At 35.9% G+C, this 20,151-nt stretch overlaps 2 protein-coding genes across 8 annotated transcripts in view; one reads left to right on the forward strand and one right to left on the reverse strand.

Moving 5' to 3' along the window:
• The window catches only part of LOC144966359 (dihydropyrimidine dehydrogenase [NADP(+)]-like), a 43,978-nt gene extending 38,318 nt beyond the window's left edge, over positions 1-5,660 (forward strand). Inside the window, exons 20-21 of one of the 2 annotated variants that reach the window (XM_078902698.1) lie at positions 1,711-1,825; positions 3,833-5,660. In XM_078902698.1, coding sequence (XP_078758824.1) covers positions 1,711-1,825; positions 3,833-3,978 — 261 coding nt within the window. In that variant the 3' untranslated portion in view covers positions 3,979-5,660. The remainder of the gene's footprint in view (positions 1-1,710; positions 1,826-3,832) is intronic. The other variant, XM_078902708.1, reaches the window with a different exon arrangement.
• Positions 5,661-7,396: 1,736 nt separating this feature from the next.
• Positions 7,397-20,151, reverse strand: part of LOC144966369 (stathmin-like) — a 76,688-nt gene continuing 63,933 nt past the window's right edge. For 4 of the 6 annotated variants that reach the window (XM_078902742.1, XM_078902731.1, XM_078902720.1 and 1 more), the window contains 5 exons: positions 18,984-19,150; positions 18,015-18,206; positions 16,944-17,096; positions 12,625-12,774; positions 7,397-11,387 (listed from right to left, as the gene is read on the reverse strand). In XM_078902742.1, the coding sequence (XP_078758868.1) occupies positions 11,304-11,387; positions 12,625-12,774; positions 16,944-17,096; positions 18,015-18,206; positions 18,984-19,150 (746 nt within the window). In that variant the 3' untranslated portion in view covers positions 7,397-11,303. The remainder of the gene's footprint in view (positions 11,388-12,624; positions 12,775-16,943; positions 17,097-18,014; positions 18,207-18,983; positions 19,151-20,151) is intronic. The other 2 variants (XM_078902770.1, XM_078902763.1) reach the window with 1 other exon arrangement.

A 20,151-nucleotide genomic window follows, 5' to 3' on the forward strand; every position in this document is an offset into this window, starting at 1 on the left:
TGCTGGGTGGGGTTCCTTACCTCCCATAGTGGGCAAGGAGGTACATACTGTGTCTTCTATCCCTCTCTATCTGTTTTCCAACACGCTTTCTGCTGGTGGGGTTCCTGACCTCCCATAGTGGGCAAGGAGGTACATACTGTGTCTTCTATCCCTCTCTATCTGTTTTCCAACACGCTTTCTGCTGGGTGGGGTTCCTTACCTCCCATAGTGGGCAAGGAGGTACATACTGTGTCTTCTATCCCTCTCTATCTGTTTTCCAACACGCTTTCTGCTGGGTGGGGTTCCTGACCTCCCATAGTGGGCAAGGAGGTACATACTGTGTCTTCTATCCCTCTCTATCTGTTTTCCAACACGCTTTCTGCTGGGTGGGGTTCCTTACCTCCCATAGTGGGCAAGGAGGTACATACTGTGTCTTCTATCCCTCTCTATCTGTTTTCCAACACGCTTTCTGCTGGGTGGGGTTCCTTACCTCCCATAGTGGGCAAGGAGGTACATACTGTGTCTTCTATCCCTCTCTATCTGTTTTCCAACACGCTTTCTGCTGGGTGGGGTTCCTGACCTCCCATAGTGGGCAAGGAGGTACATACTGTGTCTTCTATCCCTCTCTATCTGTTTTCCAACACGCTTTCTGCTGGGTGGGGTTCCTTACCTCCCATAGTGGGCAAGGAGGTACATACTGTGTCTTCTATCCCTCTCTATCTGTTTTCCAACACGCTTTCTGCTGGGTGGGGTTCCTTACCTCCCATAGTGGGCAAGGAGGTACATACTGTGTCTTCTATCCCTCTCTATCTGTTTTCCAACACGCTTTCTGCTGGGTGGGGTTCCTTACCTCCCATAGTGGGCAAGGAGGTACATACTGTGTCTTCTATCCCTCTCTATCTGTTTTCCAACACGCTTTCTGCTGGGTGGGGTTCCTTACCTCCCATAGTGGGCAAGGAGGTACATACTGTGTCTTCTATCCCTCTCTATCTGTTTTCCAACACGCTTTCTGCTGGGTGGGGTTCCTTACCTCCCATAGTGGGCAAGGAGGTACATACTGTGTCTTCTATCCCTCTCTATCTGTTTTCCAACACGCTTTCTGCTGGGTGGGGTTCCTTACCTCCTATAGTGGGCAAGGAGGTACATACTGTGTCTCTATCACCCTATGTCTGTTTTCCAACATGCTTTCTGTCTTTGTCTTGGAATTAGATTACTTGGCTCTGGCCGGATACCCTGACTGGGAGGGAAACAGTCAAATGTATAGTTAGTTTTGGGAGATGGATATTTTTTTCCTTGTAAATCATCTCTCTGTTATTCACTGTATTATGTTTTGTTTATGTATTATATGATGTGTAAACATTTGAGTGCATTCCTCTTAGTGGGGACCTGTGCTTGTGTCTGGATGAGACTTTTAGGTGATCTCAAACTAAGTACACTGATAGTGTGCTCTTGGAATCTAAATCTGTTGCCTATTTGAACCAATTCTCCTTTGTCTGCCTTATTCTTGGATGCTTTAATATTAATTCTAAAACTTTTTACTATCCCATCTTCTTCCGTTTTACTGGCGCTGATATGACCTTAATGTGTTGCAAGCGCCGTAAAACCCTTAAAAACAAACAAAAAACAATATTTAGAAAGAAAAATGATTTGCATCTAGAAAATACATTTGATGGTCACAATGAACTTACTCTACAGTAATTTTATTGTTAACTTTTATTTTTTTTATACCAGGATATGTGCATCAACTGTGGCAAATGTTATATGACATGCAATGACTCAGGCTACCAAGCAATAACCTTTGATCCAGAGACACACTTGCCACATGTCAATGAAAAAGATTGCACAGGTACAGTTTGATGACATAGAAAAGTGACATTCGGGCAAATTGGTCCCCCATTGCGTGTGAAGCAAATGCTCTACCAACTGAGCTATCGGGACATTTGGGCATAGGGATGTTAAGTTATTAGACAGGATGTTTTGTTTTTTTTACTACCCAATAAAGAATTGAATAACTTAAAAACCAGAAATGATAGAAACATCTATTTGTTTGCATAGTTTTCCATCACTTTTCAAGTTTTTTATGGTGAAAATTCCAGGAAGATGAAATATGCACGTTATGAGACTTCTTCTATTAAAAAAAACAAACTTGAACTTTTATATAGCACAATATCCACTGAACGTGCTCAAAGCGCTTTATAAAGGCTCCCTGACCAAAAGCAACATGTAACATGTAGAACGAGGCATGACGCCTGTTAGGCGATTTTACAATTATTTTCCGACATGGACAATGCTGTTAACGGCCAGGTAATCATTTTACACCTGAGTATGGTGAGAGAATATTGAGTAAAGAGCCTTATCCAAGGACTCAACTATGCGCCGAGCGAGGTTCAAACTCAAGACTTTCCAATCTGGAAGCGCGTGTCATACCACAAGACCAGGCGCATTTTTCTTTTTCTTCCAATTATTGCGTCAAAGATTGCTTGAGTCAAATTTCACCCTTTTTTCAAAAAGCAGGACTACAGTTTATAGCATCTTCCCGAAATTTCCACCACAAAAAAACATGAATAGTGATGGAAAACTATGCAAAATACTAGATTTTTCTATCATTTCTACATAGCTGCCAACCCACCAAGCTTTTTAAGAGGGAGTTTTGGTCAGAAAATCAGGGAGATTCAGAAAAAATCAGTGAGATACATAAATGTATAAATACTCTCAATCTGAATAATTTAATTACAATCGATATCAGCCATGTAGAGCTATTTAACTTCACTAAAAAGAACGGATTCGGTATCAGCCTTTCTGATTATAAATCTACCACAATACCAAATGACTTAAACTCACTTCCGTTTACAAAATGGAGGACCTGAATTTCACATACATTACCAAAAGAACCGAAAAGACCCGCATGGTAGGCTAACATGGGTTCTAGGCCTGGGCCTACAGTCAGGCTACTGCACGATAATGCGGGAGATCGGTGTGTGACGGGCGGGAGACGAACTAAAAATGCGGGAGTCTCCCGCAATTTCCGGTAGGATTGGCAGCTGTTTCTAGTTTTTAAGCTATTTCAATTCTTTATCAGATAGTAAAATAAAACCCAAAAAAAAACCTGTAGATTCATTTCATTTTTTTTTTCCAATCTCTCTCTCTGTTTGTGTTAATTTCAATTTTGTTTCTTAGCCCAATTTTGGAACGTTATAATAAACAATTTGTTAAATTGCTTATTGTCTATATGAAATGATAATTTCTGACACATTGTATTTTTATTTCATGGGCTGTTCAGAATAGTTTTGGGTCAATACCTCCTCTTAAGACTGTATAGGAATGTTAGTTGTTAAGCTCAAAATAAAGGGATACCGAAATCAAAATGTGTAAATCTGACTTCATAATCTTCAGAAGTAAACTCAAACTAGAATTTTATATAGCACAGTATCCATTAAATGTGCTCAAAGCATTTTGCAAGGAGTCCATAACCAACAGCAACGCTTAACATGAAGGACAAAGCATGATGCCTGTTAGGCAATGTTGCATTTTTTTTTCAACAGAGACGCCGTTGTTAACAGCCAGGGACTCATTTTACATCTGAGTATAATGAGAGAATGTGAGTAAAGAGCCTTTTCCAAGTACTCAACTTAGCACCACTCGGATTTCGTCTCAAAACCTGGACCTTTCAATCCGAGGGCACGAGTTATACCTTAAAAACAAAATCAAACATAGTCCATCATTAGATCATCTTCAGATCGGATCTACAGATGGGTACTGTGTTGTAATGTAAAATGGACTGCAGATAATTTCAAATCCCCCCAAGCCTATTTTATAACTAAAGCTGATTTCCAATTCTATCGTTTATTTTCAGGCTGCACATTGTGTTTGTCTGTCTGCCCCATTGTGGAGTGTATTAAAATGGTTCCCAGGAAGGATGTCTATGTCCCAAGGAGAGGAATTCCCTTCAACGAGTCCAATGTCAGCCGCATGCCTGCAGTTGTCATGCCAGTCAACTAGAGATTGTTACGGATAGTGGTCACTAATTGTTGTGTTATTTAATCCTGTGCCGTAAATAACTGGGTGCTATTGTTATAGGAATATGTCACGTTGTTTTTAGAATGAATCACAACATGAAACCTGAATACTTGTATAGGGAATGCTGTTGTTTTTTGGGGGTTTCGTTCTTGGAGAAGGGTTAATTATACTGTGGTGAATGCAATGCATTTCTTTTGAAAAGTTCAAACTGATAAATTAAGGAGCAGGCACTATAGTAAGGTAAAAATCTAATAGATATATTAAACAACAAAGTAGATGAAATTATACAAGAAACAAAAATCGATCCCCAGTCGATGCAGGGTGACTTTTGTGTGATAAATTTTTCTTATGTTTTTCTCTCTGCTGTCTGGCACTGCTTCATACACACCTTGTCAGCATTTCTTCTGTAGTGGATTAAAGACAACATTTGGTATATTTGGGTAAAACGCTTTGATGCAGATACCAATAAAATAAAGAACTGAACAAGGGTGTATGAGAGGTGCCAGACAAAGCAAGAAAGAAAAAAAAAAGAAAAAAACCCACCCCAGTAGAGGTTGACTGATTTTTTGGGATGGTTTTTTTTCTTATATTTTTCTTTTTTGCTTTGTCTGGCGCCTCTCATACACACTTGTTCAGTTCTTTATCTTACACCAGTGCCTGCTCCTTAATTTCTTACTAAGATACCAATAAAATATGACTGAAGTTAAAATGTAAAATCAAATTTAAAGACCAAATAATAAAAATTGAGTTTAATGTTTTCATAAGGGGAGTGAATGTCGTTTCCTAACCATAAAGCCTTACATTTTGTAATTCTAAGTTTTGTTTATAAACTCAATTATCCTCATCTAGTTCATCCCAACATATTACTTGATTGACACAGTGGTTCTCAAATATTGAGTTGTAATCTACTTATCATGCCCCTATATCCACCACATCCCCCTGACCTCCTTGTCATTAAGGCCTTAGATTTTGTCACCTTCGTGCATATTACTAAAGCCTTACATTTTGTAATTCTAAGTTTTGTTTATAAACTCAGTTATCCTCAGCTAGTTCATCCCAACATATTACCTGACTGACACAGTTTTTTCTTAACTAAAGTTAATAACAAACCAAGAGCAATTGGATGTCTAGGTCAGACGCAGAAAATAGCGATGGGTTGGCCATACTCTTCGGAAAGAGCCCTGTAACGTTACCAAGCAGGCTCTGGAATGAAACCAGCATGGCAAGAGGAAATTGGGTCGTCCAAAACAGACCTGGAGAAGGAGTCTTCACCGGGATTTGTGCGTCTCCAATCTCACCTGCAAAGGTCTGTGCCAAGGACAGAGGAATGTGGAAGAGTGCTGTTGAGGTCCTATGCTTCGCTTAATATATTTTTTCTTTGCTAAACTGTTAGCTTTCGACTGATGACTTCAAAAAATCGCTCCCTGCTTCCCTTTAAAACCCCTGTTACTGAAAAGACAGCCATACATTCTGCGTAAAGATTGTGATTAACATTGATTTTCATTGCATGGTTTGGAAATGTTCTGTCTGTTTACGGATTACAAATTGCACGAAGATATATAGATATTTATTGGCATTTTGAGTATACCTTTTATAACCTTTGACTTAAGGCTTTTAAAAAATTGTTTTCGTTTAAAATAAACTTTATCTTCAATAATAATAATAATATTTTCCCATACGCTTATGCATCCATGTAACATTTCAATACAGTTAATAGTGTTTGTAATGTTGTTAGATAAGTTATGCTCTGTCTTGTTCTATATTGAGATTTTCCCCCTAGTCTTGGACAGGATCCTTAGCAGGCATAGAGACAGTCGAGGTTTTGTAGCTTTTTTTGTTGTTTTTTGAGATGATATTTTTTCCCTCTTGTACCCTAAATCATCTCTCTATTACATACTACTATAGTACAGTAAAAATCGGTAAAACCAAAAATATCTAACCCAAAAAGACTGCTAAACTGAAAAGAAAAGTCAAATTGTCGTCACTTTTTCCTTTGTTTCTGTTATCCGAGTATCGATAAACCGAAATCCACTATGCTCACACTATCTTTAAACCAAAACTATACATTCAACCGTTTCCCTCCCAGCCAGGGCCAAGGCAAAACCAAGTAATTTAATTCCAATCTTTGTTCTTTAAGGTTTTTCAGTGCTTGCGACACATTTAGGTCATTTCAGCACCAGTAAAAGGAAGAAAATGGGATGGTCAAAAAATTCTAGATTTACAATTAAAAGCACACAAGAAAAGTAATACAAAAGCGAATTGTACAAATAGGGAACAGATGTAGATTTCAAGAGCACACCATCAATGTACTTTTGAGATCGCCTGTCTAATCCAGACACAAGCACATGATCTAAGAAGAACACACTCAAATGCTGTACATTGTACATTCAAAACAAATAAAAAGATACATAAATCTCCCAAAAACTATACATTTGAATCTTTCCCTCCCATGGACTCTGTCCATTGAAAAGACAAAACCAAATAATCTCGTTCTAAGACAAAAACAGAAAGCATGTTGGAAAACAGATATAGGGGAACAGAAGACACAGTAAGTTCCTCCCTGCCTACTTTGGTAGGTCAGAAAACCCCATCCAACTCAGAGAGACGATTTACAAGGACAAAAATATCACCTCCCAAAATGAACACTTTTCATTTGACTGTTTCCCTCTCATTCCGGCAAGGCTGGAACAAAAACCAAGTAATCCCATTCCAAGACAAAGAAAGCATATAGGGGGATAGAAGACACAGCAAGTGACCTATTGCCCACCACGTGAGTTCAAAAGACCCCATCCAGAAGGACACAAAGTCACAAGGATGTTTTTTTAAAAAATAGTTTTACGGCACTTGCGACTATTTTAAGTAATTTCGGTGCCAGTAAAGATGAAATAGAGGGATATATCAACAACAACAAATTAATTTAGATGTACAATAAACAGGTAATTCAAATGGGACTTGCTCAAATAGGGAGCAAACAATCAATGCCCTTGATTTGAGACCTAAAATTTCAATCTGACACAGGCATGGAATCGCACTAAGAATACACACAGGAAAAAAAATTATTCACGACCAAAAACTAATAGGCCTGCTATGCATTTTAACTGTTTCCTAAACTATTAGTCAAGGTCTCCTTCCACGGCGCCATAACATTCCAAGACAAAGACAGAAAGCAACCTCAAAAAGGAAAACAGCAAGAGTGACATCTCAACCCGCCATGAGAGGTCAAAAGAGCCTACCCCAAAATGATATAAAGCAATGGAGGAGATAGCAAGCCAGTGAGCCCGGGGGCTCCAATTTTCCCCTCACCCTAAGGGGGAAGTCCACCCACTGCAATAATCTATGACCTGACCATCCAACAATGCCAAATCACATCAACCAAAAGAAAAAGAGGAAAAAACGCTTATTAGTAAACCAATGCAGGATTATTTATTAACTGAAAATTTCATGCAAAAGGAAAATAAAATAGAAAACATTGAAGCATATTCGATTGTTGCTTACATACATCATTAAGCTATTTCAAATAATATTCAATTCTCAAGGTTTTCAATCCTCCACAGCAATTGAAATAATATAAATTCGAGATATCGTCCTGACTAGAAGATTGTATGCCTTTAAAATTCTGAGTAGCATACTGAGATGAACACATTTATTGTTTTTTTTTTATTGTTTTTAAGGGTTTTACGGCGCTTGCAACACATTTAGGTTATATCAGCGCCAGTAAAAAGGAAGAAAATGGGATAGTAAAAAGTTCTAGAATTACAATTAAAGCACCCAAGAAAAAGTAAGACAAAGGGGAACTGGGAACAAATAGGGATCAGATGTAGATTCCAAGAGCAAACCACCAATGCACTTAGTTTGAAATCACCTATAAGTCTCATCCAGACACAAGCACAAAATCCAACAAAGAGGAACACACTCAAATGCTTACATTATACATTCAAAATAAAAATAATAATACATAACAGAGAGATGATTTACAAGGAAAAAAATATCATCTCCCAAAACAATAACTATGCATTTGACTGTTTCTCTCCCAGCCAGGACTCCGACCAGGGCCAGGAAAAAACCAAGTAATCTCATTCCAAGACAAAGGCAGAAAGCATGTTGGAAAACAGATATAAGGGTATAGAAGACACAGTATGTACCTCCCTGCCCGCTATGAGATGAACACATTTATTAAAGTCTACGAAATGACACTTAAAAAACAGAATATTTAGCCACAAATAAGTGTGGATGCTTAACTACAATGGACAAACAGCGAGTCAGCAAGTAAATGACTATGGCATATGTTAAGCAACATAAACAAAGCAGTGGGTAAGTGAACACGAGAACCATTCTAATTGAAAACAGCAAGAATTATTTGAATATTAATACTTCAGTTTCAGCTCAGAATAGGAAATCTAATTTCTCATTGGAGACGGACATTGAGTTCAAACAGAAAAGAAAATTACCTTTAGTTCATTATTACGGTAACTCATTCAACCCTGAAAGATGAAATAATCAAGATTTCTCTGAAAATTCACTTGGTGATAACTGCAAACCGTTCCATTCACTGGTAAGTAATGAGTAGTTAACTATGACTAAATTCTGGGCCAACATGATCAAGACCTACATATGTATTTTTAAAAAAATGAGATTTAAGACGTGCACTGCTGCTGGGGAAAGAGAACCGAAATACTGTCAGAAGTTCATCTTAAAATTTACAAATAATGTATAAAACAGTGGTTGTCTGCCTACATCATAAGACCTAAATCAATACATGTGGTGAAATCTTTACGCTTAGACAATAATGACAAAAATGTGGAAAATCAAAGATAAAAAGTGATGCATAGAGGAAATTGTAGTCCTAAAACTGATCAAGGTGGCATAATAATGAAATGACACTCGGCTATGTGAGATCAGGATTTGTTCTGTTTTTTTGTTCAATTTCATAATGAAAAATAATATTAAACATGGATGTGGATGATATGCAATTCTTGGAAGCCATCTTTCACATACGTCATGAATGTGTTTGTCATTAAGAAATGGGTTTGATGATGAAAACAATGATTATATTTTTCTCGCCTATTTCAAAAAGATTTCAAAAACATCCGTCACAAAAAACAAATGTTCTTTGAATATATATACGAGGCCAAAAAAAGCCATAGAAATACTGCAAAAAAAGAGAGGTTGATGAGGCACAAAAAAGCATTTGCAAATATACCAACACTGATCATATGTACAACTCCTTCTGATAAAAAATACACAACTACAATCATTCAATTAAAATACATTTATCTTCCCCTCCTGCTAAATCTTACTTTCACAATTCTTCCAAATGATAAAAAATTTCTATCATTTCAATATCAGAACTCTGGAACTAAGCTTAACTAAGAGTATCATTTCCATCACATTTTAAGCAATAGTGAGAACGACGTCCTAATCCACCTCTTTCAGTTACAAACTTTTATTTTATTTGCTCTTGCTTATCTTTAATCTACACGATGAAATGGAATAAAACGTTGAACACAGTATTGGGCAGGGACAAAACATTCAAACTAACAAGAGACAACGACATCAAAAATATAGAGACGATAAATAGAAATAGTTGTGTGGTTCCTTCCCTCCCATGGAATTAGTCATTAAAAAAACCAAAAAAAAAACAAATATTTATGTAAGGCAGGTCAAATTCAGAATATGGTCACAAGATGGCGGCAATTTTAGAAATGATATCAACAACTACAATAGAAACATTCAATGTGAAGTATTTTAAGCAGGTGTTATATAATACAGATTCTCATAAGATTTAGAATCCCAATACCAGTAATCGATTCATTATAATCTGTGCAGTTGATACATAAGTTAGTGCATATTGTCCCTACCTTTTCCCAATTTTTCCATTTATTTTCAATTTTGTTGGAGTGCGACTGCGGCAACACAGAAATTAATATTAACTATACATTCCATACAAATATTTAAAATTTACATGCGTAGCCATGGAACCTTAGAAGACATTCTGTTCAGGTTTTTGCACACTATATCGATAATTCTAAAATCGTATTTTCGTTTAACACTCTTGTGTCGCATGATTGGGTGATCAAGCTAATGTTTGGTTCCATTTTGAGAAAGAGAAAGAAAGAAAGAAAGGAAGGAAGGAAGGAAGAAAGACAGACAGACAGAAAGAAAAAGAAAGAGAGAGAGTGTTTAAGAGAGATGATATGAAATGAAATGAAATCATATAGTTCTGTAAGCACCAAACATATCGATCGTTTCAAAACAGTTGAAGAATTGGAATTGGAATATAAATGAGAACAGTCGGGGAATGCCTGAGACTGACTGGTCACACAATAAAGGAATAAAATTAGATGGTATGATGATGGTCCCAGGAGGAATAAATTGTGCTATTTTTTTTTTCAGCACAAGAGACAACATTTTTTTGACATACCCTGTAAATACAAAGTCAACAGTCCAAAATACTACTGCTATCTCAACGACCAGTTACAGGGAAACCCCCGGAGACAAAAATCAACTGACAGATCAATTTAATCATGAAATTTAAATCAAACCCCACTCTTTCTGGATGAAAATACCATGAAAAAAAAATTGCTATGGATGCGATACGTACAAAGATATGATTCCTAATAAGAATGAATGTACAAAATCAAACTATTAATATCGTCATTAAAGTTATACATTTGATACAAATTAACATACAAATAATGGCATTTCAATTATTTTTTTTTAATTTTAAGGTGAGAAAATAACAATAGCAAAAATATATTGATCCACAACGTGATCCCCGAACTGCAGATTCACAATCCCTTCTTTTACCCTAAGTTTTAAACTTGTATTTTATCATTTAAGATAAAGTGATAAAGTCTTAATTTGATTTTAAGAAAGCTTGTATCCTCTGACTTAAAAAAAATAAAGATAATTAAGGATGAAAATTTTGATTAAATTCCATCAACATAGAATAATGTTTACTGTTCATTAACTAATGTAGATACACACATGGAATGGTAGATGCATGTGGCAATGTAAGCATATGAGTCAATGCAGAGTTTCCATGATGGTAAAAAAAAAATGGTGAAAAATAGATTTAAAACTTAGGTCATCTTTTATTGTGAATCTGTAGTTTATTCATATTTTTGCCTATCCGGGAGGGACAAAAAGGAATATTGACGAAATTTTGGATCTTACCAAATGTAAAATTTCAGTTAACCCAACTTTTGAAAACAATTTTTATGAAATATTTATAAATTTCAATTTTTCAGTAGTAATAAATCCTGCTAGTTGGTGTCTTGAAATTCAAAGCCCATCTCCAGGATTGACTAAACATGATCAATGGGATCCATATTCAGCTCTCCAGAAGAAACCATTCCCTTTTTCTTCTGCACTTCTTTGATACGATTCTCCTGAAAATTGAAAAGGAAAATAAACCAGTGAGGCTCTAGACATCGTAAATCCCTTAATGAAGAAGCAAATATTTTAATGGAGTTGATGGTGTCATTCACTTTTGGACCAAGAAATTTGATTCAAATCTTGGGATATTTTTCTCTGTAATCTGAGATCTTTGTCTCACTTTGTGATAGCCCGATCATAAACAGATTTTAAACAGAGGTGCCCATTTTAAAAATTCAAACCACGTTTGTTTTTAAGGGTTTTACGGCACTTGCAACACATTTAGGTTATATCAGCACCAGTAAAAAGGAAGAAAATGGGATAGTTTTTTTGTGTTTTTTTTTTTTTTGTTTTTAAGGGTTTTACGGCGCTTGCAACACATTAAGGTCATATCAGCACCAGTAAAAAGGAAGAAAATGGGATAGTAAAAAGTTCTCAAAGCACCCAAAAGAAAGTAAGACAAAGGGGAACTGGGAACAAATAGGGATCAGATGTAGATTCCAAGAGCATACCACCAATGTACTTAGTTTGAGATCACCTATAAGTCTCAACCGGACACAAGCACAAAATCCAACAAAGAAGAATACACTCAAATACTTACATTATACATTCACAATAACAAATATAATAATACATAACAGAGAGATGGTTTACAAGGAAAAAAATATCATCTTTCAAAACAATAACTAAGCATTTAACTGTTTCCCTCCCAGCCAGGGCCAGGACAAAACCAAGTAATCTCATTCCAGGACAAATACAGACAGCATGTTGGAAAATAGATATAGGGGGATAGAGGACACAGTATGTACCTCCCTGCCCACTATGGGAGGTCAGGAACCCCACCCAGAATTCAAACTACAAATGTGTTGAAAGGTGCAAATTAAAACTACAAAAGGTTGGCAGAGCTGAGGTAGCTTAACATCTTTCTGCTGAATGATCTTTAAAAAAAATAATAAATTGGCCGATTTAACTATTTTGGTTCTGCCATCTGGTGTAATCGACAAAATTTAATTTCCATTTGGTAAAGGTCCCGAGTGCAATGGAATATAAATAAGAACATTCTGAGACTAACACAGTACTTCTCTTCACGTTTATTTTCAGAACCAAGGATCTTTAAGCCAGAAAGAAAAAAAATCAAGAATCATAACCATTACACAACTTTTCTAACTGATGGAACATGGATAACTATGTGTATGAGATTTCAACCTAAGCCCCCAAAGTGTTATCTTGAGAAATGTGCATTCTACTTACATGTTCAGCAAGTCTGTCTTGAATTTGTCTCAACTGCTCTTCCCTGTTTTTAAGTGCGTTCTCCATCTTCTGAACCAGTTGTTCTTGCAGTTCATCTGTGTTGGCACCTCGATTCTCACTGGCAACACAAACCTCGTTTATGTGGTTGGCCTGGTGAAATGTATTCATTTATAAAAAAAATAACAATCAAATAATTTATATACTAATAAATTCATTTTCATTGATAATTATAAGTTGATATAGACATTGCTTATTTTTTAAGAATGGTGATTCAATTTGCAGCCACCAATGCCCACGAATCCTTGAATTCCTTTACAACTCTTGATGTCATGCGGCAAAGATCAGTGGAATATCAGCTATATTATGAAACAATTGCCATAACATTACAAATCTGCTTAACCATTTACAAAAAATAAATTTAAATGACTTATACCGCTTTGAGTCCTAGTGGTATGACCCTTGCCGTTTGTCTGATAGGTCCTGGGTTTGAGTCTCACTCTGAGCGGTGCAAAGTTGGGCCCTTGAAAAAGGCTCTTCACTCACATTCTCTCACCGTGTGAAATAAGTACCTTGCCATTAATAGCGTTGTCTCTGTCGAAAACATTGAAGTAGCGCCTAACATGTCTCGTCCACCATGTTAAGTATTGCTGCTGTTGGACTTTGCAGAACATTCTCTGTAAACTTTACAACAAGTTAAGTGATTATTAGTTTGTCCTAGTGAATGCTTCAAGATTTTCTTTCTGTTGAGTCTCAACAAAGTTTATGCTCAATTAACAGATGACGTTTTATGTAATTGAAATACCACATACCATCAAATTGGCAATTTCAAGGACAAATGGTTATCCGGCGAAAACAACAAGTTTTTTCCGAAAATTACTCTGCTGTTTTGGTTTGTTTTACTATATTGACCATTTATTTAAAGATCATCATTTTTTAAGTTGACATGATACAGTGACATCATTTTCAGAACAAAACCTGGCTTGGACATTTAAAGGAAAGTGAGAGAGAAATGAGAGGATGGCCCTCTTGTCCTTAATATAGCCCAATTATACAGGACTGATGCAAACATGCATTGGTGAGGTTTGAGGGAGTCAGCCGACTTCACCACTGTCAGAAATGCCAGAAACAGCAAACCACATAACCTGCACTGTTCTGTGACGAGATTAGTGGGAAGTTTTGAAGCTGTCCTCAGCCGCGGTGAAGAATATAAAGATTGACTGGAGACTTCCTGCGTTGTGATGTAGCCATACTACTACTATTTAAATTATCACGGAAGGCAATAATCCAATTTAAGTTATATTGTCAGAACACGTATGAAACTATGGAAAAGTCCTTTTATTAGAAAGTGAATAATACGGGACACAGCGCTGTTTTCAAATAATTGTTCAAGATGATTTTTGTTTGTTGCTTTAGGTCTCTTCCAACACAATTGAGGTTATATGAGAGACCGCTGAAACAAAAAAACAAGCAATTTTAAAAAAAATATACAAATGTAAATCAAAATCATAACTAACAATATCATAAGCTAATTATATAATAACCAAGAACAAACAGGCAGGAGATTTACAGAAAAAAAGATATACCCTTAAAATACAATCAAAACCAAAAAGCAGGATAGGTTGTAAAGAGAAGAGAACGCATCATATGATGTACAATGCGAACATCATAGGTATATGATTCAAGGGTGATGCTCCCATCCAACCACCCGCTGTTCAAGATGAAATGTTGAGATCATTTCAGTTTAAAGAAGATACGGTGAAATATTATTAGTTTAATATAAGAAAAAAAGTAAATATTGAAGGTTGAGTTTTAGCAGTCATTTTGTAAGCAGTGCTGCCAACCTAGTCCATGTAAATGTGTACAACGGAGAGCTTAAATGAGTAAAATTTTGAAAAAATGCGTACAATTCTGCAAAAACAATAATTAGCACTAAATCTGATAATGGGTAATTACCATATTATTTCCACCTAACAAAAATGGCAGACCAGTGTGGAGGAAAACTGGAGAGAAATGTGGAACAGGGAAACACCAAAAGGAGGGAACATCATTAAAGATCCAACCAAAAGAGTGCCTGCATTCAATAACGCCAGGAAATACTGGATTTCCACAAACCGCCTCTTAACTGGACATGGCAGAACTGCATCAAATATGTGCAGATGGAAACTTAGAAACAGTGATACCTGCCAGAAATGTCAGGCAGCCCCAGAGACCATCGTCCTCCACTGTCCAGTCACTAAACTTGAAGGTGGCTACGAAACCATCCTTAGGGTGGAGGAAGACTTTAGAAGATGGGTTGACGAAATACATTTGGAGGTGTAGCCATACGCTACTACTACTACTACCATATTAGCAAATAAGATAATCATTATTGAAACTAATGAATAAGCTTACACATTATAGACTATATAAAAGGTATCAACTTCAAGATCGATGTATAAATCTGATATGACCCAGCCAGACAATATTATATTGAACTTCATGAACTTTTGGGTCAAGAAACAGATAGTGTTTAAGTACACCAAAAAAGTGTATGAACACTAAAAAAAAAGCTTATATAATTTAAATTTAATTATGTGTGCAATCCTCAGCAAAATGTGTACAATGAATGAAAATCCATAAAATTACGCATTTTATGTAAGGTTGACACAACTGTATCAGCCTAAAGCTTAAGTTGAAATTGATACATGGGTTGACATAAAAAAGACAACACAACAAAACATAAAAATATAATCATCTGCAGGGATAGAACATAAATTCACACAACTCCCTTTGCTCAAATTGACACCATACCAACTATCTTGAATGAAAATCACTTATTGATAACGACGAAACTATAAAAAGTACCTCTTGAGCTTGACCTGTGGGGGCAAGTAGGTTAGGTCAAAAATGCATGAAATCCACTTCCAATAACGTCAAAACGCCTGAAACTTATTTTGAAATGTAACCTATTGCCTCAAAATGGTATTGAGGTGATCTAAATGCTGGAAATAAATTAAAAGTTCTTTCAAAAAGCCATAAATATTGCACTATGTAAATATAGCACAATATCCATGAAACTTGCTCAAAGCACATTACAAGTGGTCCCTAGCCAACAGTAACATTTAACACGAATGACGAAACATGACCCCTGCTAAGCAATATTACTATTTTTTTTCGGACTGGAGACAACACCGTTAACAGCCCTGTATTCATTTTACACCTGCATATGATGAGAAAATGTGAGGAAAGAGCCTTTTCCAAGAAATTAACTATGCGCTGCTCAGAGCAAAATCAAACCCAGGACCTTCCCGTCCGAAGACGAGTGTCGTACCGCTAGCTGCACCTCTCACCTAAACCCCCACCAAGTAATCCCAGAAAAATCCTTTACGTTCACAATATCCGCTTTCCAGCAAAATACTTTGTTTTTGTTTTTAAGGGTTTTACGGCGCTTGCAACACATTGAGGTCATATCAGCGCCAGTAAAAAGGGAAAAAAATGGGATATTAAAAAATGTCAAGAATTACAATTAAAGCATCCAAGAATAAGCAGACAAAGGGAATTGTTCGAAAGGAAACCAGATGTAGATTCCAAGAGCACACCATCAGTGTACTTAAATAGAGATCACCTAAAAGTCTCATCCAGACCCAAGCACAGGTCCCCACTAAGAGGAATACACTCAAATGTTAACAAATCATATATAATACATAAATAAAACATAATAGAGTACATAACAGAGATTTACAAGGAAAAAAATATCATCTCCCAAAACTAACTATACATTTGACTGTTTCCCTCCCAGTCAAGGTATCTGGCCAGGGCCAGGACAAAACCAAGTAATCTCATTCCAAGACAAAGACAGAAAGCATGCTGGATTGGAAAACAGACATAGGGGGATAGAAGACATAGTATGTACCTCCCTGCCCGCTATGGGAGGTCAGGATCCCCACCCAGAGCAAAAAACTGAAACAACCATTAATCATTTCACCATGACAAGAGACAAAAGAGCTGAAGTCAAAGGAGCAAATTAAAGGCAGTACAAAATAAAGAAAAAAATATTTTAAAAACAAAATGTAAAAACAAAACAAAACAAAACAAAACAAAAGCTCACAGCTAGATGAGGTAATCGACCAAAGAAAATTTTACATGATACGATAACCAAAATAAAATTAACTAAAAAGAGAATGGATAAATCATGTAACAAAATCAAAATCAAACAGTGACAATTTGGGATGTGCCAGGGTAGAGAGGGTGAAAGTGTACTAACTCAGTTGTATTATTTCAAATTATTAGATTTAATAACATTATGCAGGAGAGGAAAGTGGTACAAGGTTCAAACTTACATGGTCTTGCAACTTAGAGAGCATATTGCACAACTGACTCTTCCTGTTCTCTTCATAAGTTCCCATTTTTTGTGTTAGTTTCTTCTCTGCTTTTTCCTCGAATTGCTTCACCATCTCCATTCCTGCCTTCTGAACGTCATGCACCTTTACCGACTGGTACCACAGAAAGTAAAGAAAATATTCGAAAGGGAAAAAAAAGGTTAGAGAGTACCAACTTAAAGCCAAATTGACGCAAATTTAGAACAGATTAAAAAATAAAGAAAATAAAATCAGAAAAGTTCCTTATTGGTCAAACTGACAAATCCTGCTTTATCATTATCATTTTTTAACTTTCACCATTCCCTCACCTGTCATATAATATACTGCATTGTGATGATAAAATGAATGAGGAAAATGAAGGGAGAAAGAGAATTTTTTTTGAGTGTATATGTGTAATGAAGCGAGAAAGAGATTTTTTTTTTTTTGGACACAAAAATTAAATGACAATCACAATACAAACTGAAACTTATCAATAAAAAAGAATAAAAGAATAAATAAATAAACCAAACCACAATCAGGAGTGACTAAACTATATCATTTTAACACAATTACCTTTAATCATATTCCAGACATTGCAGCAACTACAATTTGACAATAATGAAAATTAATATCCATAAACTGGACCAATCACATTACAAGTATGCGACTCAACGATGTAGAGGACTCCAAACGCAATGGTCTTGCCTTCTTGCCTTAAAGGCACATATGAATGAATGAATAATTTACAATGCAAATAAAGACCCTGAAACCAGTTTATTTTTATTTTTTAAGCATTCATTGTACAGTAATTACTGTACCAATTTTAAAAAAAAAAATACAGTTCACCAATTCAGTCCTTTATAAGGATTTTACGAAAATTATTCTTAGATTAACTCAACCCCGTTCTAGAAAATACTACTCATTGAGTAATATAAACCTAAACTACAATACACACAGGGGAATGCCCTAGGGGGGTTGAGTATAACTACAACAAAAATGATTTTGAATTGTCTACAAATTGCTGTGTTGCTTGATGAGAAAACCACAACTCACATGTTCCCGCAGACGCTCCTGCAAGGCTCTGATTTGTGTCTCTCTGTTCTCCCTTCTGGTCTCCATGGAACGCTTCAATTTCTCTTCGGTCTTCTTGGAAAATTCTTGACTCTCAGACTGTGCCTTGGTGATCACCTCAATTGCCTTCTGACGTTCTTTGGCTAACTGTTCCATGCGCTCTTGTTCTATAAGCTTTTAGAATTCAAAACAGAATAAATATTCTATCATGCATCGGAATGTAAAAACTCAGACATATCCCCATTTTCATGAAATCATTTGGCCTTAAAGATGAAAATTGAGTTCTAAAAAGCTATTTATAGAGTAACTTCCCGGACGATGAACATCTATCTAATGATAGCCACCATTTCATTTCCCCCACTATTAATGGAATTCCTTAATGTAAAAATCAAACACCAGCCATTGAGTTTTTTTAAAGTTTGCAGATCATTTTAACACCAGTACAAAAAAGAAAATAATGGAATATTCAAGAGAGAGAAAGGGTCCCAGTATTCAGTGGTAGAGCAAATGTCTCATTGATTCCTGGTGCAGTCATGATCGACACCCCCCCCCTCTCTCTCTCTCTCTCTCTCTCTCTCTCTCTCTCTCTCTCTCTCTCTCTCTCCTCTCTCTCTCTCTCTCTCTCTCTCTCAATCCATCTGATTGGGTAGCAGGATGGAAAGCAATTGCTAATATCAGTTTAATGGTACAAAAACAGGAGGAGATTCAAAGTTTAGCCCGGCTAGCAAGAGTGTAAGACAAGAGAACTAAATCATGTAGAGAAAATAAAAAGATCCAGGGCAGTTTATCCAGGTGTTTCGTCTGGATCTGCTCAAAGACTATACACATCAAGAAAAATACACGATGAAATCATTATAAAATATCAATAAATAAAAACAAAGAAATATAAGGGTCTCCCATTTACTCTTTAAACAATATACAGTCTAACAATATACATTAATGAATACTTACACTTCTCCTCTGCTCTGCCTTCTTCAACTTCATGGCAATCTTTTCTTCGGACAATTCTTTCTGCATCTTATTGCGAGGAGAGGCTGGCAACAAGGGTTTGGGGGATTCCGCAGCAGCGGGCTTGAGGATGACATCAAAACTGATGCTGCCCTTGGTTTTCTTGTTTTCTATCATCAATCGCAAATAAAGGACAGTATATGATTTGATAAATACTTCTTTTTCAATCGAATAAGTAAAATAACGTTGGTAAAAACAATAATATCATTGTTATAAACGACTGACAAAAAAAGAGAGATGATGATGATAATCACCACTGTTATCTAAACAGTTGACTTTTAATGATGCTTAAGCTCTGCTTTAGAGAGCAAGCATAACATACAACAATCACAGTAGATCGAATTCATGACATGTTTTAAAATTGATCATTATGTACACTGAAATGAAACAATGGACAATTTAGTCTATATCCTTAAAATGCATTATAAGATTGGCGTTTTCTGTTTTAAAATTGATCATTATGTATACTGAAATGAAACAATGGTCAATTTAGTCTATATCCTTAAAATGCATTATAAGATTGGCGTTTTCTGTTTTAAAATTGATCATTATGTACACTGAAATGAAACAATGGACAATTTAGTCTATATCCTTAAAATGCATTATAAGATTGGCGTTTTCTGTTTTAAAATTGATCATTATGTATACTGAAATGAAACAATGGTCAATTTAGTCTATATCCTTAAAATGCATTATAAGATTGGCGTTTTCTGTTTTAAAATTGATCATTATGTAGACTGAAATGAAACAATGGTCAATTTAGTCTATATCCTTAAAATGCATTATAAGATTGGCGTTTTCTGTTTTAAAATTCATGTAGTTAAACAAGGTAGTCGTTACCATTTTAAATAAATTTGAATAATGGAAGAATAATAATTCTTAAAAGGGTAGCAGATGACTTCAATGATAAAGCGGATAAATATCACTTTATAAAGACCTTCAGGTATACAGTGGTTGTATTATCACAACAATTGTAATCATGGCATAAAGACCTTCAGGGATGCAGCGGTTGTATTATCACAACAATTGTAATCATGGCATAAAGACCTTCAGGTATGCAGCGGTTGTATTATCACAACAATTGTAATCATGGCATAAAGACCTTCAGGGA

The sequence above is a fragment of the Berghia stephanieae genome, chromosome 1 (genome assembly GCF_034508935.2).
Source record: "Berghia stephanieae isolate SIO BIC M18660-M18661 chromosome 1, UCSD_Bste_1.3, whole genome shotgun sequence".
In the NCBI taxonomy this organism is placed as follows: Eukaryota; Metazoa; Mollusca; class Gastropoda; order Nudibranchia; family Aeolidiidae; genus Berghia; species Berghia stephanieae.